The sequence below is a fragment of the Malus domestica genome, chromosome 16, assembly GCF_042453785.1.
Source record: "Malus domestica chromosome 16, GDT2T_hap1".
Lineage (NCBI taxonomy): Eukaryota > Viridiplantae > Streptophyta > Magnoliopsida > Rosales > Rosaceae > Malus > Malus domestica.
Window position 1 is genome coordinate 27,039,027 of NC_091676.1, and position 24,594 is coordinate 27,063,620.

At 38.6% G+C, this 24,594-nt stretch overlaps 2 protein-coding genes across 2 annotated transcripts; one reads left to right on the plus strand and one right to left on the minus strand.

Moving 5' to 3' along the window:
- Positions 1 to 8,677: 8,677 nt before the first annotated feature.
- On the minus strand, positions 8,678 to 10,265 carry LOC103453318 (aspartic proteinase CDR1-like). Its single transcript, XM_008392860.3, has one exon. The coding sequence runs from the start codon at positions 10,158 to 10,160 to the stop codon at positions 8,787 to 8,789; it is 1,374 nt and encodes a 457-aa protein (XP_008391082.3). The 5' UTR covers positions 10,161 to 10,265; the 3' UTR covers positions 8,678 to 8,786.
- A 13,320-nt stretch (positions 10,266 to 23,585) lies between these two features.
- LOC139193092 (uncharacterized) lies at positions 23,586 to 23,954 on the plus strand. Its single transcript, XM_070816055.1, has one exon. The coding sequence runs from the start codon at positions 23,586 to 23,588 to the stop codon at positions 23,952 to 23,954; it is 369 nt and encodes a 122-aa protein (XP_070672156.1).
- Positions 23,955 to 24,594: the final 640 nt, after the last annotated feature.

Here is a 24,594-nt window from a genome sequence, read left to right on the forward strand (position 1 = left end):
GTATTTTTAATCAGTGTATGGTATCATGTAGATCAGGTCATATTCTTGTCCTAAGACTTATAATAAATGCATGATAAGATTCTTGAATGATGGCTATACAATGAAGGTCAATGGCAGCTTATATCTCTTGCCCAAAGGTGCGATATAAACATGCATTTAACAATCACTAATGGTTGTTTCAAGTTTTTCATGTCTTTGATAGCCAAATTTTTATTCATTGCAAGAAACGGAAAGACAAAGGCTCTTCTTGATGGGTGTAGAGGTTGCGTACACCCAAGCGCACCAGATTTTGAATCAACTGAAATGTGGGAGTAAAGAAAGCACTGCTGCATAATTTTGATAGCATCTGGACCTGATGCTTGGCTTATCTTATGTTCCTTATGGTGATGCTTGGCTTAACTTATTTTCCCTGTGGTTATTGTAAATAATGCCATGTTGATTCAGTTTATGATATATATTAGTACAATTGACTTATGTTCCAAAGAGCATGTTGGTTTCGTATGTTTATGCAGGAAGCTTGAAAAGCTAGTATCCAGTGATTAAGGTTGAAGGCAACATAAAGTTAGCTTTATAAAGGTACACTGGGTAATTGCATGTATGAATGTGTATTTATATGTATTTGCATGATTTTCAGTATGCCATTACAATTATGAAGTGACGGTTTAAGACTGAGTTGCAGTAATAAATATGCATGTGCTGAATCTTTATGATTATTCTGAGTTATATAGCTTATATAACACAAAGTGGTATATGATTTTCAATTCAGTAAAGGAACTGTGATTATCCAAAGATGATCCATAAAGTTGATTGAATTGATTCATAGAAAAATGAATGTTAAGTTCATTGAAAGTTTGACATCATACAGATTAGATTCAAATGACAGTGATTTTAGAGTGCATGTGCCAATGAGCTGCACATGGTTTTCTAGAGTTCGACATTTGAACTAATACTGGTAGATGTGGGGAAGCAAATTACGTGTAACTGGATGTGATCACTAAGGAGTCGATATTGTAATTGTAATAACATTTCGATGAAATGATTAGTTTACGTCCAAGTGGGAGAATGTTAGAAACTTAATTGGACTAAACTATCATTTAGTGAAGGAAGAAATGTATTTGGTAACAATACAATTTGACATAAGTTGCAAACGTGGAAAAAAACTGCTACCTATTATTAAGGAAATATGGATAACAATTGTGGAGATAACTTACGTCCCACTTATTTGATGAAACTGCTGTTAACTGACAAAAACCAACTCTCCATGATAGAGGGAAGTTGGTGAATGTTAATTTATATAAGGACTCCCTGCTTGTAAAGAAAGGTTCTGCGTATCACCTTAAGAACATTAAGTCTTTCAACGAGTAGAAGATATCATTTTCTTGTTTTGCAATGGTTGCCTCAGGTACCATGTTAACATCTGTTAGTAATCTAGGAAACTTGTTAATATTATATAGGGTAAAGTACAAAAAACTACTTCAACTATTGGTGTCACGACACTTTCATACCTCATCTTTTAAAATTGACAATGTCATACTGCATCTTACGAATTTGTGACAATGTCGTACCTCCGTCAGTTTTTCTATTAATTTCTCTGTTAAATGCTGACGTGGCCCAACACGTGTCCCACTCACTAATCCAATTGGATTAAAAAATAATAAAATATATTTTTAATAATCAAATATTAAAAAATTAAGAATAATAAAATATATATATATATATATATATATATTAAATCTCTCTCACTCTCTCCTCTCTCTCTCCCCCCTTTCTCGCCACTCTCTCTTCTCTGCAACCCAAAACCCCTTCCCACTCTCTCTCTTCATGCCTGTAAACCAACCAATCAAACCACCCAACTAAATTGATATGCCTGTAAACCAACCAATCAAAACATCCAGTCACTTTCTCGCCACTCTCTCTTCTCTGCAACCCACTCTCTCTCTCTCCCCCCTTTCTCGCCACTCCCTCACTCTGCCAACCCAGTTTGTCCCCCCCCAACCCAACGCACACTCATCTCTCCTCCCCCATCTTCACCTTCTTCCCCTTTTCCCTCTACCTGCAACCCAGAAACAAAAAAAAAAAAAAAAAAATTCGAACCCAGTTTCGGCCCAAGAAGAAGAAGAAGAACCCTCTTTGTCTCCTCCCCATCTTCATCTTCGTCCCCTTTTCCCTCTACCTGCAACCCAGAAAAAAAAAATTGAACCCAGTTTCGGCCTGCAACCTAGAAAAAAAAAAAAAAATTCGAACCTAGTTTCGCCCCAAGAAGAAGAAGAAGAAGGAGGAGAGAGAAGAACACAAAAATTTGAAAACGAAGAAAAAAAAAGTGAAGAAGAAGAAGAACGAAAACGTAAAAAAAAAAAGTGACTGGATGTTTCGGCCCAGGAGAAGAAGAAGAAGATGAAGAAGAAGGAGGAGAGAGAAGATAAAAAAAAATTGAAGCCGAAAAAAAAAAGTGAAGAAGAAGAAGAAGAACGAAAACGAAAAAAAAAAAAAGTGACTAGATGTTTCGGCCCAGGAGAAGAAGAAGAAGGAGGAGAGAGAAGAACAAAAAAAATTGAAAACCGAAAAAAAAAAGTGACAAATCGCCCAGGAGAAGAAGAAGATGAAGAAGATGGAGGGGAGAGAAGAACAAAAAAAATTGAAATTGGTGCGGGAGAAGGAAAGGATGCCGCATCCCTACGAAGTTTTTTTTTTTGTTTTTTTTATTCTTAATTTTTTAATATTTAATTATTAAAAATATATTTAATTATTTTTTAATCCAGCTAGATTAGTGAGTGGGACACGTGTCGGGCCACGTCAGCATTGAACAGAGAAATTAACAGAAAAACTGACGAAGGTATGACATTGTCACAAATTCGTAAGATACGGTATGACATTGTCAATTTTAAAAGATGAGGTATGAAAGTGTCGTGACATCAATAATTGAGGTAGTTTTTTGTACTTTACCCTATTATATACTACTGGTTTTCCAATATGTAGTACGGAGAGAGAGCCGAATCACGGTGAATGAGTTTTGTGGCAAAACGGCTTGGTGTTTTGACGGCGGAAGTTGTGGTGGTGGAGGCCGTGAAATTGGTGGTTAAGCATGATAAATATAAGAAAATAACGAAGTTATTGAGAGAGAGCGAAGCAGATTTTTCAAATAAGCCTGCCATATTTACTTCCATCAACACAGAATGGCAGACTAGGCAGAAAAGCTGTGCTTATTTATATAACATTCTATCCTTGATGTACAATATAAGGAACTAATCTTTTTGCGTGAACTTTCTTTATACATGTTAGATATTATATATCGTAATGCATTACTTCTAATTAAGAAGAGGACTACATTAAATTAAAAAGGGAAAAAAAAAAGTGAAGGATTGTTTATCTTGAGCATGTGTCACCGATCGTCACATAACATAAATTTCTAAGGTAGTAGTTGTTGTTTCATAAAATATCTATAATCTCAATGAAAAGGAAACAAGTAAATAAGCATGTGCCCCTTGGAAACATAAAAACAAGGAAACATGTAAAGATGGTTTCGTATAAACTGCCTTCTACAGTTAAGGTCATGCAAAAAAACCCTTCTGTCGATTGACAAAACAAAGCTTGCAGGGTCCAAATCCAAGTTTACTCCACCTGAAAAATGAAACGTTGCTGCAGGTATTCCGCCAATTTCTCGGCCTACAGTTCCATTGTAGCACATTATCGACGGTCTATCTGTCATTACAACTGCATAGAGGAATTCGTGCACAGAAAGAACATTGGTGAAGAAAAGAAAGAGACATGTATTTTGGGAGAATAGCTCAATGGTTTTTGTATTCACATAGCTCTGAATATGTATATTACAAGTTGACCTTGTACAACTAATTATAAGAAGTAATAATTATTACAACAAATATAAGTGACCTTGTACATCAATCATTTGGTGGTGAGATGGGATATACTGAGTAGCAAGAACTCCTTGGGCAAGCAATTCCCTGATAAAATGGTAGTCAATTTCAATGTGACGAGTTCGAGTTTGGGGAGAGTGGAGACATTGTCAACAAAGATGCAAGGAGAGGTACGGATTGGAATGCCAGGTTTACGAAATAGATAATAAAACCATCTTAGTTCAATGGCTGCCGTGGCAAGAGCATGATATTGAGATTCAGAACTAGAACGGGATACAGTGGTTTGCTTCTTAGCTGTCCAGTAAAGAGATTACCTAGGACCCATAAAAATACATACATCCCTATTAGACCCATGGTCGTCAATGGAACTGCCCAATCAGCATCGGAAAATACTTAATTGGAGTAGTCCTGAAAGGAGTGGAAGAGTATGCCATGCTCGATGGTGCCCTTGATATAACTATAGATACGCTTGACTGCTTGATGATGAGTGGACTCCAGATTATGCATGAATTGACATACTTGATTAACTGCATCGGCGATGCTGGGACGAGACAAAGTTAAACATTGGAGCCCGCCCACCATACTGCGATAAGTCTCCGGATTAGAAACGAAATCACCTTCATGCGCTGACAAGAGCATAGAGGAAGGATATGAACTGGGACTTGTTCTGCACAGGTCCATTTTAAATTCTTCAATAAGTCCAAAGGATATTGAGTCTGAGAGAGTGAAAGATGGCTAGTTGTTCATGTGACCTCCATTCCAAGGTAAAAATTAAAATCCTCTAGCTTACAACTAGCAAAAGTACCACATAACAGACCGATGAACTAATACCTATAGGTTTTAGTACAACATAACAGACCGATGAACTAGTGACTGGCATCAGAATTAGACTTTGTGACAATTAATTCATCAACATACTAAAACCTATAATGAATATGCAGATGAGTGATGAATAATAAAGAAGCATCAAATTTGAGAGCAGTGTTGCGTTGATAACATAATGTACGGATTTCTGTGATAAACACTACCCTTTCCATGTGATCTCCAACATTAAAATGTGCCTCAATTGTTTATAGTTGTAGAGATGATCACTTATGTTGCCAGTGATCATGGTCGAGTTTCTGGTCCAAGTACTATGCCCAGCTTTGCATTAAGGTTTTCGATTTTCAACTTAATCACACTAGTATGTAACGTACATTCATTAGAAGAGTTTCTTAGGAGTAAGAATCTCTTGTGCAAATCGTTCTCTCATAGCTCCTAGTATAAATTTAATTGGAGTGTAACTGTACAACGTATGAGAGGGTGTTAATCCGTACTTGTTATGTTGTTAGTGTGGAATACGGATGCAAGATGGTATCATGGTGCGTGAGTTTGACCATCAGCGGAATTGGTTTTGTTTTGGCAACAAAGAGAGCCATGATTACAAGTTTATTACAAATGTACAACTTGCTATAAATAGGAAGAGCATGAGTAAATTACAACTATTGAGATACAAACTTATCACGTTTGTATCACCTCTCTAATAGGAGCATATTTATGCGCCTTAGTTAGCTAGTTTTTATGCATTTTCGTTATGTTTTCTTCGTTAAAGTAGTCTTTTAAGTTACTTTCATGTGTTTTCAGGGTTAAAGGACATATTACATGAAATGATGCAATTTGGAGCTTTTTGGAGCAAAATTGAGCCGGAATGTTGTGTATGCTAATGGAGCACGAGGAATGGACGAGTTTGAAGGTCAAAGGAGCTTAAGAAATGAAGAAATAAAAGTGAAGAACAAAGAAGTCGGAATTGGCAACCAAAGTTTCTAAAGTTGGAAGTTCCTATTCTTAGAGGTTTCCATTTTCGTGAGTTTCTATTCTTGGCTTTGGGCTTTGAGATGACCTAAACCCTAATTCCTTGTGGATCCTAAGCCTATGCCGCACCCTAGGGCCTAATCATTTAATTTCTGCCAAGTTAAACCCTAATCTATCTCCCCTAGGGTTTGGGCCGCACCTTTCCCCTTCTAGAACACCAATTTCCTTGCCTTGCAAGGCTTTCTAGAAGCCCTAACCCTAGCCCACTTAATTGCCGCACCCTAGGCCCTTTTCTCACCAAATTTCTGATTGTTTAACCTATTTTTCTGGTGGATTTGGGTTTCTAGAAACCCTAATCTGATTTGTTAGGGTTTTTAAGTGCCTATATATATATTTCTACACCTAGCCGCACATATCATCTCTACACACAATTCAGAAATTATTCCAACCTTATTTCCCCACCTTGCCGCAGCCACCATCATCCTTATACCCTTAGCCGCCACTCCTCCATCCATTCCAGCCATTTCCCACACCTTGCCGCAACCCTTCTCCACAACCATACACCATTCTACACCTCCATACACCATCCATACACCTTGCCGCACCACCATACTATCCTAACTCCCTTCCAAACCCAAAATCACATCCAAAAATCCCCTAAACCCTCTCTGCCGCAGCAAGGAGAAGAAGAAGGAGGAGCTTGACGTGCAGAATTCAAAGTGGAATTGTTGGGCGTTTTAGGTGTAATCTTTCTTATGTCTTCGATGTTTCAATTCAATAAACTTTGTGTTGTGAGTATGAGGAACTAAACCCCCATAGTTGGGGGGTAATTCGAAACCATGTACATGCTTGCAATATGATTTGATTACATTCAGTTGTTATTTCATAAGTTATGGATTCAATTCGTTCATCTATTTGATTGATAACTTATTTGTGTATGTTGATTGAGAGTGCACGCTTAGTTTTCATGCATGAATATGATGCTAGATTATGAGGGAGTTTCACCTAATAGTTACAATCTTATAATCACAAGTAGTGAAGGTCGCTTGAAAACGATCGCGTTGAATGAATTCTTAGCATAAGTTTCATGCAATTCATAGTAACAAATGCTTCGTCAATGCTTATGTTTTTCATAGAACGTAATGATTCGTGCTTGTATCTCTATTATGCAATTCATGTAGGGAACTTGTAGGGAATGTTTTGGGTTGTCGTATGCAATCATCCAACCTAATAACTTGTGGAAAAACTGAGGGTTAATTAGTGCAATTCACGGTTAATTTGGAGCGTTGAGTATTTATAATTTATTGGAAGAACAACTGAAAATCGTTTCGTTTGCAAGTGTGACATGTGTGGAGAAGAACCTCCTAACTAGCCTTTTTATCCATCCTTTTCATCCAAAAACGTTTTACAATCTGTTTAGTTTTAAGTTTCTGTTTTGTTTTCAATTTTCGTCCAAAACAAATCCCCCTTTATTTTGAAGTCTTAGATTAGTTAGAAAGTGTTTTGATTTGTGTTTCTAAGTGTTTTGATTCAAGTTTTCACCCAATTTCGTCCAAATTCTTGTTAGGTTCTCAAACTGCCCAGAAAGTGGTTTTTAGGCAGTTTTGAGTCATTAGGTTGCTGTTTTGAGTTTTAGGTTTGTTTAAGTGTTTTAACCTTTAGTTTTGCATTCTTTGAGTCTAGTTTAGTGTTTTAAACTTTGTTTTTGAGTTTTTTAGTCAGTTTCCAAGTGTTTAGCAATCCTTCCTAATCCCCGGTCTAGAACGATCCCTACTTACATCTTTGCTACAATTTGACAAAAAGAGGGTTTAATTTGTGTGCTTATCTATTTCGCATCACTCTCTGATAATGAAATTGATTTATGTTATATGACACATATGCCACGAGGTGCTGTACTCGTACCATTTAAATTGTTCTCTTAACAGAGATAGGGTAAACCAATACAAATAGGTCCCACCTCTATTAAAAAGGTGGTATGCAAAATATGGTAAGAATAACATTTTTGTATAGTAAAAGAGGATGATTACAATCAAAAGGAAGAAAGTTTATAATCGATCTTAAGAAGATGCAATTGGTAGATGGGCCTTCTTTTTCATCTCACTACTTTATGAGTCAAACTCTCTCTTTTTTCCTCTTAGTGTAGATCTATGAAGCATGAATACGGGAGTTGAGTAGAGATTCGAGAGCTAGGAGATTCGGGAGCGTGAAAATTCTCAATGAATTCCGATTTGGGAGCGGCATGGATTCACTAATTAAATAAGTATTAAAAATATATTACACATAAGTAGTGAATAGCCCGTCCAACCGCTTAGACTCATGCATAGCTTGCCTAGGCACCCGCCTATGTTGCAATATTTTCGATGTTTATACCGCTTATTCTCCATGTTTTCAATATTTTCATACCCCCTATGTTGCAATTTTCATACCTCTTATTCTCCATGTTTTCAATATTTTCTATGTTGCAATACGGTTGGACGCACCAAACGTGGGACGGAACGTCTCGTCCCACTCCGTTCCGTCCCGTCTCACGTTTCAAACGGTACCTATATGTTTATTCTCCATGTTTTCAATATTTTCTGTTATTTTATAATTTATATGTCATTTTATTTTGCAATTTATGTATCACAATAAAATTATATATATATTTTTTAAACATAAGTAGACAATGTTTATATGTTACACAATAAATTTAGTGAAAATTTAAAAAGCCACCAAAGCCCCTGCCTAGACGCCTAAACACTAGGCTTCTGCCCGCCATCCAGCTATACGCCCAGTGCCCTTCACAACCTTGACATATCTTATATTAGTTCTTCTGGGGCTTATGTCAGGTGATTTTATTCTCTTTCAAATTATACATATATAATATTAGATTTTGGGCTTGTGTAGTTAGATCATATAAAGAAACCCTTATGTAAAAGCTGCAGTAATATAGCATTAGAGAGACTAATCTATCTTCAACCACATCTCTCATATTTATAAATCAATAAATAAACAAAAATCAACTAAACCAAAAATTTAGGAAAAATTCTTTTAATATAAAAAACACATCATGACATATCAATGTGACTGTTAATTACTTTGTTTTTCCTGATTATTATTACATCATGCGCAATAAACCCCCAATTAATCATCAAGAAGTTGACAATCAATCCTCTGGAAATAAACCTGGCTTGCAGCAAGATCATAGGCAACATTGTAATGCTGCTGCGCCATAATCCCAACAACGTTCAAGTCACTGCCCTCAGGAGACAGTTGCACTGCCATGCAAAACTCACCCTCACCATAATCTTGAAAAGCGCTCTCTACGTCTAACCCTACTTCAGCCCCACCTGCAAAGTTCAACACAACATCTGGAAACCCTGTTAAATCTTCCCTTATATTCCCCTTGTAGCACAAACCTGAAGGAACACCAGGCTCTTCCACTTTTTCCAATCTTCCATCAAGCAACTTCCGAACTTCATCTCTAAGCACATAGTATGCACCTGTAGCTAAGAAGGATATTGTTGTTCCGGAATCGATGACTGTTCCACCCGAGCCTGATTCTGTTCTCTTGAAGATTTCCGGATCGATCTCAAGCCGCCTTTCCGCGAGGCTGATGCTCTCTAGGGTTAGATAGTAAAGTTCATTGTAGACTTCTAGTGGAGTTGAAGTGCCTTCTATCTTTGCACCATCGCCTAAGACTAACTGGTTATGAGGGTAGTTAGGATCCCTTATGCTACCGATGCAATAAGAGAATTTTGACCCCATGTGGTTTGCCAAAGATATGTTTGAAGGGCCTAGACCAATTATTCCACTAGGCTGCCCGTTGTAACCATCATTGTCCTGGGCACAACCAAAAACAACATTCGGGACAGTGCTAATGCCTTCGTCGGACGTCTCAAAAGTGAAAATTTCGGTCCCAATAAGTCCAGCTACTTTGGTGCTATCAAAGTATGTGTGAGAGAATTTGCAATTGTTTGAGGGGTCACATTTGTCACTAGGGGAAATTGTGCAATATGGGGATGAGCATGATAATGGGGTGTATGTAGAGGACTTGGAAGGGTCAAAAATCGGACTTGTTTGTTCAAAGCACTTGGTGCAAGGAAGGCATTGAACCCACAAGAGGTTGCTCCCTGTGTCTATGGTTAAGAGCTGTGGAACTGGTGGCTCACCGATTGAGAAATTGGCCATAAATTGTGCTCCACTGTCCTCGGCAACAAGACCAGCACGGGTGTCATCGTCACTGGAAAAACCGGCCTTTGCTCCCAAGCATGCTAAGCGTGCCCTGGAGCGTTTCAATGTGCTTATAGCACGGTCTTTGATGGTTGCATTAGGATTGTAGTACGGAGAGAGAGCCGAATCACGGTGAATGAGTTTTGTGGCCAAACGGCTTGGTGTTTTGACGGCGGAAGTTGTGGTCGTGGAGGCCGTGAGATTGGTGGTTAAGCATGATAAATATAAGAAAATAACAAGATTAATAAGAGAGAGGGAAGCAGATTTTGCAAATAAGCCTGCCATATTTGCTTCCCTCAACACAGAATGGCAGACTTGGCAGAAGAGCAGTGCTTATTTATATACCATTCTATCCTTGATATACTATATAAGGAACTAATCTTTTTGCGTAAACTTTCTTTTTGCATGTTAGATCTTATATATCGTAAGGGATTTACTCCTAATTAAGAAAAGGACTACATTAAATTAAAAAGGGAAATAAAAAGAAAGGATTGTATATCTTGGGAGTAAGTCACCGATCGTCACATGACATAAATTTCTAAGGTAGTAGTTTCATAAAATATCTATAATCTCAATGAAAAAAAGGAAACAAGTAAATAAGCATGTACCCTTGGAAACATAAAAACAAGGAAACATGTAAAGATAGTTTCGTATAAACTGCCTTCTATAGTTACGGTCATGCAAAAGAACCCTTCTGTCGATTGGCAAAACAAAGATTGCAGGGTCCAAATCCACGTCTTCTCCACCTGAAAAATGAGACGTTGCTGCAGATATTCCGCCAATTTCTCGGCCTAGGGTTACATTGTAGCACATTATCCACGGTCTATCCGTCATTATAACTGCATAGAGGAATTCGTGCACGGAGAGAATTTGTGAAGAAAAAAAAGAGATGTATTTTGGGAGAATAACTCAATGGTTTGTATATTCGCATAGCTTTGTGTGTGTGTACACTTTTCGAGATGATGCTAAAAAGGTAGCAACATGCATTCCGTTCCTTGTCCCAATACTTTTCGAGAGGATGCTAAAAAGGTATCGCCATGCATTCCATTCCTCATCCCAATATATAAATATATATATATATATATGTGTGTGTGTGTTAAAAAGGTATCGCCATGCATTCCATTCCTCATCCCAATATATATATATATATGTGTGTTTGTGTGTGTGTGTGTGTATGTATAGGGATTCGTATTTTTGAAAAAAAAAATAGAGATTAGTTCTATATATATATATATATATATATATGTGTGTGTGTGTGTGTGTATGTATGTATAGGGATTCGTATTTTTGAAAAAAAAAATAGAGATTAGTTGGGGGACTCATTCCACATCGAATTTCAACGATCTGAACCGTCTATTTTATAAGTCTCGATTCATACATCATCATAACAAAACTTCTCTTCAATTCGAAGTCATTTGCCTATTTAATTATCACAATGAAATTTCAATGTTTCTTAGAGAACAAAGTGTTCGTCAATTTCTTTGAACTAAAATAAGTGTCTCAAATATCTCCGATTTGGCTAATATTTTACAATGATGATCTATGACGTGAAACTTGACAAAATAGACGGTTCGGATCGTTAAACTTTGATGTGGTGTGGGCTCCACAACTAATCCCCATTTAAAAAAAAAAATAGGAATCCCTTTCCTAAAAGGCTTCCTATATAAGTTGACTTTGTACAACTAATTATGGGAAGTAATAAAACAACAAATATAAATGATTTATGTATCTATTGAATGGTCTAGATTCATGGTACTCTTTTCGTCCCCCCATCAAGCAAAACAAAAGAAAGTGGAGATTAAGCTTGGAAGTGAGAACTGTTCACGTGAAAGGCCTTTGGTGAAGACATCGATGATTTGGTGGTGAGATGGGATATACAGTGTAGCAAGAACTCCTTGGGCAAGCAATTCCCTGATAAAATGGTAGTCAATTTCAATGTGATGAGTTTGAGCATGGAAGATTGGATTTGCAATTTTGGGGAGTCTGGAGACATTGTTGACAAAGATGCAAGGTGAGGTACGGATAGGAATGACAGGTTTATGAAATAGATAATAGAACTATCGTAGTTCAGTGGTTGCGGTGGCAAGATCATGATATTCAGCTTCAGAACTAGAACGGGATACAATGCTTTGCTTCTTAGTTGTCAAGGTAAGGAGATGAGTGTGGATGCAAATTTCCGCCGTCTTCTCATTTGACGAAAATGCACCTGCAAAATAATAACACCTAAGATTAAGGCCAAAAGCCTCACACACCCACGATTAATTAGGGCGAGGGGCTTTGACCAAAGAATCTCTCATGCCAAAGTTAGAATTTGAGAGAGAAAGTGTTTAGGAATTTTTTGGGAGAGAATGGCTTAGCATTTTAGTGGGAAAACATGGCTATTTATAAGGGAGTGACTGGCCCTATGGTCAAATTGTGAGTGTAATTGCAAGATATTATTTGAAATAATATCTTGAAATAATATCTTGCAATTAACTTGGAAATTAATCCCAAATTGATTAGGAAAATTGGGAGTTACATTTTGAGTGAGGATTTGATAAGGAGTGATGAGAGGTTTTTGAATAAATACCATTTTGACCACCTTTGACTCTTCCTTGGTTGAGCTGTTATTGTCCATTGCATGTGCGTGGGAATCCCGTTGTGCCTCGATGGTAATTTTGTTATTTTCACCCAAAAGTACACATGTCACCTCCATAATATTTTTTATTATTTTTTGGCTCTACAAATACCCCACACCTGCTGGGCTGCTTGCAGGAAAGGGCAGCATGTGTAGAGATCTCCAACTTTGATGCAAATTCCCACTTAGACATGGAATTAGACTCTTCTAGGCAAGGGAAATAAATCACCTCCAAAGCCTATTTAAGCCTACCTTAAGTAGGGGAATAAATCAACTTCGGAGGGAAAATATTTATCCTTACAAGAAAGAGAGAAAGCTAGAGGATAGTTTCCCCCTACCCTAGCACTTTTCTTTGCTTGCCAGTGCAAAGAACCGTCTTTTGTTGATTTCTTTGTCTTCTCCGCGCACCATCAATGTAAGAAAAACTTAATTTTCTTTGTTTTCTTCTTGAGTAGTGCTGCCATGGGGCAACTGTCGGGGTGGTGTGGCATGTCGGTTGGCAGGGGCCAGAAGTCGACTTGGCATGGGTAGAGGAGGTGGTGTGGCAGGTGCCATAGCTTGAGCTCGGTTTAACTAAAACCAAAGGCTGGCTTAGTATGGACTGAGGAAGTGGCGTGGCATGGGCCATGGTTTGGGCTGCAACGTCTAGGCTGTTTGCCAAGAATGAGGAAACTGCTTGAGTTTGATTTCTCAGTTGCTATAGATGGAGCAATCAATGATGGAGCTGTCAAGATCAGAGCTACTGAAGAAGAAGTGTCAAATGAGCGAACTGTTGAGTGCGAAGAGGTTGCTGCCCCCTGACAATTTGCTGCTTAACTGGTTTTCAAGTATTTGATCTTTTAAGATGTGTGGCCTTCTCGCATTGAAAAGCAATTAGTTTATCCTCTCGCATTGGATAGCAGACCCAGATGGGTGTCGGGGAATTAGTTTACCCTTTTGTACTGGAGAGCAATTAGTTTATCCTCTTGCATTAGAGAGCAGACCCAGATGGGTGTCGGGGAATTAGTTTACCCTATCGCACTAGAGAACAATTAGTTTATCTTCTCACATTGGAGAGCAGACCTATATGGGTATTGGGGAATTAGTTTACCCTCTCGCACTGGAGAGCAATTAGTTTATCCTCTCTCACTGGAGAGCAAACTTATATAGGTGTTGGGGAATTGGTTTACCCTCTCGCACTGGAGAGCAGACCCAGATGGATGTCGGGGAACTAGTTTACCTTCTCGCATTGGAGAGTAATTAGTTTATCCTCGCACACTGGAGAGAAAACCTAGATAGGGGTTTAAGCAATTGTTGTAGACAGCAGTTGAGCCAGGCTTATGAATAACTTCTTGAATCTTTATTGAGAATAAAGAAATGGATCAATTGTGCTGGAAGGTAGAAACTGCATAACAAACTGGATAATCCTTTGCTTGTGAGGTCTTGTTTGTCGAGCTGCTTGAGACTTCGAGCTTATTTGGAAAAGCCTAATGGGGTTCAAGGGGTGATGGAGACTTCCCATGCTTGTGTAGGCTGTGTTGTTGACCTATCAAGATACTAATAAGTTCATTTATATATATATTTTACATTAAATTCACTTATCTTTTCTTAGTTGGTTCCTTGTATTTTTGAGCTATGTACTTTTCTTTTGTGTTTTGTAGGATTTGTCAAGCAAAGAAAAGAAAAATAGCACAAGTGGGATTTTAAGTAACAAATTCGTCAAAACTGCTTGTGTAGATCAGCTGACTTTGGAAGCAAGTTGCATGCAGCTCATAATGAATTAGAGAATGAGCCTTATAGTCTTGGAAAGCTACGGATGTCTATTGTCTGGAGCATTTCACGAATTGTTAATATCATTTTTCTAGAAAACGTTATAGCCATTCTAACACTGAAAGGTTACCAAGAGACTGAACAGTTTGTAACTGCAATGAAAGCAATAAACCCAATAAATCTAGCAGCCAAAACTGATGCAGCCAAGAACAAGCCAGCTGACACTTATTCAAATATAAAAGGGAATGGAATTAAAGATGAGGATTAAGAGGGAGCAATTGGCATAAAGGCTACCCAAAGAGTTACAATTGTTTTACCATTTCCTCTCACTTATTGTCATCACTAAATGGCTATTAGTAGGTGAGTTAAGGAGAAGAAAATGATGCAGCAAGAATTGGTTTAAAAGTAGCGTTGGGGAAGGAAGGAAAGAGGAGGAGGAGGCCTCAGTCGATTTCTTTCGGTTCTATCTTCTCAAACTCATGTCTATCTTTTGTTTTAACTTAAGGATTATGTGTAACTAAATTTTTAGTAGTTAGGGGCTTTTTTGAAGCCCCGAATATGATTGCAAGTTTGTTATGACATTTCGTTTGAATTACTTTTATGAATGGATGAAAATTGGTTCACTACTTGTCTCATTAATGAATTCTTTATGTGTTTTCTATGGATGCATACGTAGTAAGCATATCTAGGATTCTAACGCTATGAATATATGTGTGTCTGCCCTTGTCGAATGAGGACCTACATATGTTCTAGAGTAGTACTTGTTAATTGTGATTAACATGTGAACCAATTTCTAGGATAAGTAAGACAACGTTAGTACTTACGATGCCTTGCGATGACTCAAACTCTTTTCGTTCTTAATGATTTCTACTTGTTAAATCTATGAACATGCCATTCTAGATTGCATGCTAGGGCCTAAGTTAAGTTGAAAATGCCATTCTCTTAACATACTACATAAGAAAGAGTAATAGTTTGAGTTCTAACATTGAGCCAACTTGAGGATCTTCATCCGGAAATAGAAGGAATTTGAATGAAACATAACATGTTTGCATGATTATTTGGTGGTGGATAGCAATTTCCCTAACTCGTTTTTCTTAATTTGTGAACTACTTAAAATCTGTTTCTATCCTGTTTTTGTTCGATTTAATTTAAATAGCAAATCAACTCCAAAAATCCTAAAAATATGTATGAGTGTAGCTCTGTGTGTCTAGTGTGTTCATATAAAATTTTGTAGACTTTAGATAAGTGTAAGTTGGTCTAATAATTATTATTTGGGTGGCTGGTCAGTAGGGGCAGCAACCCAGTTTTTGTGACATTTTAAGTGGTTAGATAAAACAATCTTTTGCGGGAAAGACCCTTATTTTCATATGCTACAATTGACAAATATTAGTGTTAATAAGGAAAATAAATAGGACATTTGTGTGCTACTTTGTGGTGTGCTTTTAATCCTATCAGATACTCGTCGCACCGGCCTTCATTTGTCAGCTTCTCAAGGTACTGCTTCTACTTCAGGTAGCCGTTGGTAGTGTAGCCTGGTCCTTGATGGAATGCGTAATACTTTGTCTAATCTAGCCTGGTAAGATCGTACTTCATGGGTGGCGGCAATTCGAACCAAGGTTCATTCTTGAGCTTACAAAGAATTTGGCCAATTAGAATTGTGAACTTGGTGAATGTTTCAGGCCCTGAGTCTTCTCTGCTTGGGGAACGCTTCATACGCTTCTTTTCCGACTCTTTTTTGTTAGACTGCTTGACCTCATCTCATAGGGTCAGTTCTTCTCCCATGATCAATTTTTCGAATAAAGGGTGTTCAGTGGGAAGCCTATTTCTGAATACGGTCGTTGCTATGTCTTCGTTGTAGCCAACAATCTTGGCATTCTCTGCTTTAAACCTCTTGACATAGTCGCGAATTGTCTCCCAAAGGTCTTTTACGATGCTGAAGAGATGGTTGGATGTCCTTTTGATTAAGCGGTTAGACAAATACTCCTTAATGAAAACTAAGGAAAGTTCATTGAAACTCCATATCGACTGCAGCGATAGGGTGTGAAACTAGTGTTGTGCCTCGCTTTGTAGAGTTGTGGTACAAATTTTGCACATAAGCGTGTCGTTGTTCTTGTCTACGGTAATGCTTGAGATGTTGATCTAGATCTTTGTCTCCCTTGTATAGAGTGAAGTGAGGCATAGTGAACCCACAAGGTGGATCTGTCCGCTCAATCTCATTTGTGAACGGTGACTTGCTTATGTTGGTAATGTCCTATCGAAGCGCATCGTCAATAGCCTAATTGCGCTAGAAATTGTGCAATCGTTCAGTCAGGGGCCTTTTAACTCCTTACAAGCCTAGTTGTAATGAACACTTTGCCCGAAAGGTTATCTTTGTTGATAATCGAAGTCTAGCCTCAACCGTGAACGTATGCTCGTTTGTAGGCTTGATTGAGAGTGCACGCTCCTCCACGCGCTAAGACGAGAGTTTACGCTATCCCGATGACTCAGGTGTGAGCGTAAACTGCTATAACGCTTGGATCGTGGTTGGTTGAGGGGCTGCTTGCCGGGATGCTATTGGAGAAGTTCGTCGTCTGCCCTTATCCTGCTTTGGGACACCTCATCTGAGGCACGCTGTATCTCGGTATGCTGCAAAAACTGATTAACCAAGGTCGTCTCCGGTGTAAGGGCACTTGTTAACTCTATGACTTGTCAGGACCAGTGTTGTTTGCCATGCGGGATAGAAGGGCTTGGATGGTAGGTTTCTCCATAGGTGGTGAAAGTGTAATGGACTCCGGGTGCAAAATTTAAGCTAGGATAGGTTAAATCCGCAGAAACTCGGGGTAAAATGCCCCCGGTTCAATCGTCTGTCCAAAAATCTGAAGTTGGGACAGTTGAACTGATTTTGGATTTGTCGATATGGCAATGTGGGCCACGAGAACAGGTTGGGCCGCATAAGTGGGTTATGCCACGTACGGGGCGTGTGGGCGCTGTGCAACGTTGGAAGAGTGTTGGATCTGGGCTGAGGGGATGGTCGACGCAGCTCGGGCCTGCAATGCATCTTAGGCAGTAGTTTAAGCTTGCTCGCACTTGGCTTAGCTCAGTTGCCCTGCTATGTGGGTTGCAGAGTGGGTCGCCTCCTGGGCTACTTGCACAACTGTTGCCAGTGCCTGGGCCTGGGCTTGGTCCTGGGTTTGGGCTGCTGTAGTGGTAGCGCATAAGGTTATGGTCTACTACCATGGAGCTGGCCCACTCCCCACTGCCACAATGGTCCTCGTGGCTGCCATGGTAGTGGTGCTTCGGGGTGGCAAAGTTGCTCCTCTTGCCGCCGCGTTGAGCCTTGGCAATCTCCATCATTTGATCCGAATCTTTGAATGTAGGAAGTTTCGTTCGTTGTGGTTTCCAAATTTCTCGACATTGTATTTTTCTCCTACGTCTATTCAAAAAATTAAAAAATTCTAGAAATAAGAACATATGAAAAATTTACGAACGAATGAGAAATGAGAAACTTTGAATGTGAGAGTCTTCTTCAAGCATGTGAATCAAACTCTCAATGAGAGCACCAATTTGTGGATGCAAATTTCTGCTGTGTTCTCCTCTGACAAAAATGCGCCTACAAAATAATAACACCTAAGATTAACGCCAAAGCCTCACGCGCCCACAATGAATGAGGGGGCTTTGGCCGAAGAATCTTCGATGACAAAGTTAGAATTTGAGAGAGAAAGTGTTTAGGAATTGTTGGGGAGAGAATGGCTTAGCATTTTAGTAGGAAAACATGGCTATTTATAGGGGAGTGACCAGCCCTATTTGGAGAATAGGAGCCGGCCATATATGGTCAAATTATGAGTGTAATTGCAAGGTATTATGTGAAATAATATCTTGCAATTAACTTAGCAATTAATCACAAATTGAATAGGAAAATTGGGAGTTACCTTTTGAGTGAGGATTTGATGAAGAGTGATGAGACAGTTTTGAATAAATACCATTTTGATCACTTTTGACTCTTCCTTGATTGAGCCATTATTGTCCGTTGCATGCGCATGGGAATCCCGGTGTGCCTCGAGGGTAATTTTGTCCTTTTACCCAAAAGTACACGTGTCGCCTCCATAATTTTCTTGATTATTTTTTGCTCCACAATGAGGACCCATAAAAATACATGCACCCCTATTAGACAAATGGTTGTCAATGGAACATGTTGAATCAGCTTTGGAAAATACTCAATTGGAGTAGTCTTGAGAGGAGTGGAAGAGTATGCCATGCTCGATGGTGCCCTTGATATAACTATAGATACGCTTGACTGCTTGAAGATGAGTGGACTCCAGATTATGTATAAATTGACATACTTGATTAACTGTATAGGTGATGTCGGGACAAGACAAAGTTAAACATTGGAGCCCACCCACCATACTATGATAAGTCTCCGGATTAGAAACGAGTTCACCTTATGCGCCGACAAGCGCATGGAGGAAGGATATGAAGTAGGATTTGTTTTGAACAGGTCCATTGTAAATTCTTCAACAAGTCGACAGGATAATGAGTCTGAGATAGTGAAAGATGGCTAGTTGTTCGTGTGACCTCCATTCCAAGAAAAAATTAAGATCCTCTGGCCTCCATTCCAGGTAAAAAATTAAGATCCCCTAGCTTACGACTAGCAAAAGAAGCACATAACAGACCGATGAACTAGTAACTGGCATCAAAATTAGACCTTGTGACGATTAATTCATTAACATACTAAAACATATAATGAATATGCAGATGAGTGGTGAATAATAAAGAAGCATCGGATTTGCTTTGAGAAAAGCCTTGGCCACAAAAGAATGTATTCAACCATTGGACCAAGCTCGAGGGGCTTTTTTCAACCCATAGAGATCTTTACGAAGCCGACAAACATGCTGAGATGATTGGGGATCAACGAAGCAAGGTGGTTATTTCATGTGACCTTCCTCTTCTAAAATCCCATGTAAGAAGTCATTGTGCACATCGAGATGTTGCAATGACTAAACTTTGGAGACGGCTAAGGGAACAATGGTCCGAACAGTTCCCTATTTTACCACAGGACTGAAGGTCACTTGGTAGTCTAGACCTACTTGTTGATTGTACCGCCTTAGCAACGAGATGAGCTTTGTGTATCTCAATGGAGCCGTCGTTTGCTTTCCGTTTGTATCGAAAGGCCCATTTGCACCCCACAATGTTCACATTTGGTTTGGCAGGAATAAGGGACTACGTACTGTTCCAGAGAAGGGAATCATATTCCTACTTCATCGATGGCTGCCAATTAGAATATTTGGAAGCTCGAGTGTAGTGGGACGGCTTAAAAGGAGAGGACCGTGGAGATCTGCTGTTAAACCATGTGATGGAGGGTGTAGGTCTGTGCCATACGTGAGAGTATTGGCGTTTTTGAACTTCTGATGCGCGGGAGAGAAATATGGAGAAGTGATAGGGCGGTGGAGAGAGGCAGAGACATCAAGATGTAGAAGATCCGAAGGATAGGAAGCCGTAGAAGTCTGGGAAGAAAAGCTAACCAACACGCATGGAGGAGACTGCACCAGTAAGAGGAATGTTGTATTTATTTATTGACACTTCATAAAATTGAAGGATAGCCCAAGCGGGCATGCCACATCACGAGAAGTCCGCTCGCCATAAAATACAATCTTGGAAGTGACATGAGAAGCAATCCAAATATAGTAGAGATTGACATGATTATGCCAAATCAAAAGTATCTGTCGGTTCTCTTGTTCAACAGCTTCACATGAAAACACTCATTGTCCATCTAAAAAAAACAATGATTATCATGATAAAAGCGACGAAAATTGACAATTAATTTTTCTTGATGGCTGGAATATATAAAACATCGGTAAGAGAGAGAGAGAGAGAGAGAGAGAGAGAGAGAGAGAGAGAGAGAGAGAGAGAAAGAGAGATCCATGTGAACCAGAGATGATGAAATTGCCAATATGAGATATGGTAAGTGAGCACCATTGCCAATTGAATCGATACCTGTGTACGTCTGAATCAGAGTAAGGTGAGACAGATAATTGGACTATGGTGGATTGCTTTCGAGTCGACAACCTGAGGTGTGGATGACGAGGCAGCAGGACAAGCAGCGAAATATGTGAAATTGCCACGTTGAGGACATGTGCGGGCTTTGTGGCCAAATTTTTTGGATTATTGACAAGGACCACCAAATTCAAAATATGGTTCCATAGACGGTACTGGCAGTGTGGGAAGGAGAGAGGAAGGCGATGATCACGTAAAGGGCCAAGATAAGATCGATGAGAATTCCAATGGCCATGCCGATTGGAATTGTTAGAGCACCAACCACCACAACATCGCGATTATGACCCTTGCTTGATTCATAAGAACCAGGACCATGATGAGAAGGGCCAGAGTGTTCGGAGGAGGTGCGTTTGGCAGTACGGGCCACACTAGTCGTCCTCGAGAAAGAAGACATCCTTTTGATGAGATTTTCTTCCTGAACAAGCAAGTCATAACATTCATATCAAAGGTGAGAGAAGGACGAAGATGAATGGAGGTCGTGAATGTCGCTGTATTCTTGGCCAAGTCCTTCGAGAATGTCTTTAGTGAGTTCATCGTGCATTCATTAATGTTATTAGAGTTCCATGTACTTATAAGATATTGCGCTACTACCCATATCGCAAATTGGTTTTTTGGTAGAACCCAACTTTGTTCATGGTATCCGAACAAGTTAACCCAGGTGTAAAGTCCAACGGCCGCACGTGCTCTACATTACCCAATTTGTGTTGTCCATGTGTTTGTCTTGAAAATTCGCCACATGTAAAGAGGTGTGTGAGAATGTGAAGATAAAGTCACACTTTGGTCATGGTAACACTCAACCCCTTCCATGTGATGTCCTTCTAAATGTCAGTAGAATGTAGACCTAAGCATTAGGACGACAGCATGCAATAAACTACAACAATTGAGATATGATAAAACTTGTAATATGAACTCGATGTATAATTTTGGCGAGTTATAGAGCAAAACCAGCCTTCCACGTAAAAATGTGTTCAACAACCTCTTTGGCAAATTTCATTTTCTTGATGAATGCCAGTTCTATAAACTTTGTTGCTTGTGGGATTTTGTTAAATATCTTAAATATTGATGTTAGAAGCAAAGTTTAGAATGGAAAATGACAAAAGAACATAAATAAGTGGCATGGGGTGGTTTAATTTGAACTCATGACTTTTTCCATCGTTGGGATTGTAATTTCTAATAAAAAAATATAGCTCCATGAGCAAAAGCTCCTGTCATATATGATGAATCTTGTGATGTATTAGTGATGAGTATATAACGTAACTTGAACAAAAAAAATCTAGAAGCCAGTAATGGGAAGGCTAGATATTTTTTTAAAATGTTACAAGGGACAATTTTATTGAATAAAAAACTTTACACCTAGTTAAGCTAATCAGGGCTTCTCGGTGACATAAACCTTACTCGTGTTAATAAAGAAAATTTGAAAAGAAAAAGATGGATGTCCAAAAAAATTGCACATCCTACAAATCCACAAAAATAATCACGAGCTTCCGAGTTCACCCTGCAATCCAATCGTTGAGTCGAACGCTTCTAAAACGGTTAAAAGGAGTTGGTAAACGGCTTCTTTTGTGCCAAAAATAAAATAAATTTTTAGTAATAATAAGGTTGATTTCGTAGAAAATCAATAAAAAGTTACAATATTAATAAATAGGTCAATCATGTATTGAGATATTTAAATGCATTTAAGATAAATAAAATTACAAAATTTATCATTACAGCTAACATCCACTTTAAATGACACCCCCTTTCTCATACTTTTTATATTTTGGGATATGTCAAAACGGATTTAGACACTGCGTTGCAATGCTTTTTTTTTAATTTTTTTATTAGATTCAGACGCTGCGTTGCAATGTTCGTTTCTTGGTTCTGTTTTGTTTTTTTCATCACTCACACGCCTCCTCCCTTGTGCAGCTCTTGATTTTTGCATTTGGATTCAAACACTACAATACAACGTCCATTTATTGTTTATATTTTTTACATTATTTTTACATTTGGATTCAGACAATACAATGCAGTGTCCTTTTCTGATTCTATTTTTTACATTTTAGTTTAGGCACTGCAATGCAGTGTCCATTTACTCATTCTGTTATATTTTTACATTTACATTCAGACACTGCAATGCAGTGTCTGTTTCCTAGTTATGTTTTCTACATTTTGATTCAGACATTGCAACTGCAGTGTCCATTTACTGTTTACGATATTTACATTCTTTTTACACTTACAATCAAACATTGCATTGTAGTGTCCATTTTGAGGTTATGTTTTCTACATTTTGATTCAGACATTGCATTATCGTTTCCTTATTTTTTAATTTTTTTTTTGGTCATATTTTGTTTTTTTACATTTTAATTCAGCCACTGTGTGTGAATACTGATGGTGTTATAATTTTGGTATTTGGCTGCCATCTAATGACATTTTAGCATGTTTAAAGACCAGTCTAATTAAATTTCTTAATATGGATACCAATAACCAAATATGAGCCAAATCGTATAATCAAACACAAAAATAAAACCAAAGCAGCTGTCCCATTACAATTATGATACAAAACCAACCCATAGGTTGAATTTCTGTGCGTTGAACATGGACTTTTTTTAAGTGAGAGTTCTTAGATTCGATTCTCACTAAATGCAAATTTGAACAATATTATTGCTAATCCATTATGAGGCAAAACCCATCCCCTCCTCCTAGTATAAATTATATCGTTTGTTCAAAAAAAAAAAGGGGTGTGATATCCACACACCCCATTTTACTTCTCACACACCCTTCTAATTTTCGGCCGTTGGATCGGATGAATTGAAGAAGATCAACGGATAGAAATTAATAAGGGTGTGTGAGAAGTAATTTGGGGTGTGTGGATAGCACACCCTAAAAAAAATACTATTATTTAGACCGAATACTTTGGCATACATCACCTGTGGGCTTTGCCCGCTTAATTTGGGCCCCGAGTTTAATTGCCTAATTATTTTAGGCCCAATGAGTTTTATAATTTTTCACCCACACTTTAAATTTGGCATGAAGTCCAAATAATTAATTCAATTATAATTATAGACCTGAAGCTCTATTTGCATATTTATGTGTGTGTGTGTGTGTGTATATATATTTGTGTTTGTCTGCAGGAACATATGAACCTGAAATTCATAATTATTTTGAAACCTGGAGTTTTCCTTAAAAACATCACCCAAGAAAACCCGAAGTATTTTCATGTGAATTTTAACCAATACATGTCTATTAGAACCTGAATGTTCTACTCATATGTGAATGGATTGATTTTTTCTCCATTACGCTAATCACATCTTGTCCTTTATTTTTGTGATAGGAACATGTCAAATTTGAACAAACTCAACTTCACCGCTTTGGAGGTCTCTGGAAGGAACTACCTCAAGTGGGTCCAAGATGTGAAGCTCCACCTCACTGCAAAGAATTTGCGTCCCACCATTGAAGATGAGGCGGACAACCTGGTTGGCGAAGCTGAGAAAGGCACTGCCATGATCTTCATCCGAAGACATACTCATGATGCATTGCAAACCAAGTACCTTGTTGAGGGGGATCCACCAGCACTATGGGTCGCTTTGGATGATCGTTTTGATCACCAAAATGACATCTTCTTGCCTAAAGTAAGACATGACTGGCAATATTTGCGCTTCCAAGACTTTAAGTCTGTGAATCAATATAATTCTAAAGTTTGTTGAATCCGATCACTTCTCAAGTTTTGTAACGAAACTTTGATCAAAGAAGATCTCCTGGAGAAGACCTATTCGACCTTCTCTGCTACTAACATTATCCTGCAGTAACAATATAGATCTCAGAAGTTCACTAAGTTCTCAGATTTGATCTCTGTTTTACTTCTCGCTGAAAAGCAGAATCAACTGTTGATGAAGAATCATCAAGCTTGACCTACTGGGGTGACTGTTATGCCTGAAGCATACTATAGCACAAACCAACGCCCAAAACGCCATAAGATCGTGGTAGGGGTGGCTAGAAGCCACCCCGTCAAGGTCAACAGAGCCAAGGCCCATTAAGGGAGGAAACAAAACCCAAAAGCGCCTTAACCTAGCTCCCAAGGCCCCAAACTTCAAGAATAAGGGCAAAGCACCTAAAACCATGGATGCGGATATGGGATACGGATATGTGCTATCATTGTGGTTCAAAGGACCATTGGTCCCGTGTTTGCCAAGTTCCCCAGAAGGATGTAGTTGAATATCATTCTCATCGTAAGAAGTTTGAATCAAACTTTGTGCAAGTAGACGAACCAGAGATTACCAAGATGGAGGTTTCTGACTTTCAAGAGGCTATTACCCCTACGGAAGATTAGAAACTTAGACATAAACT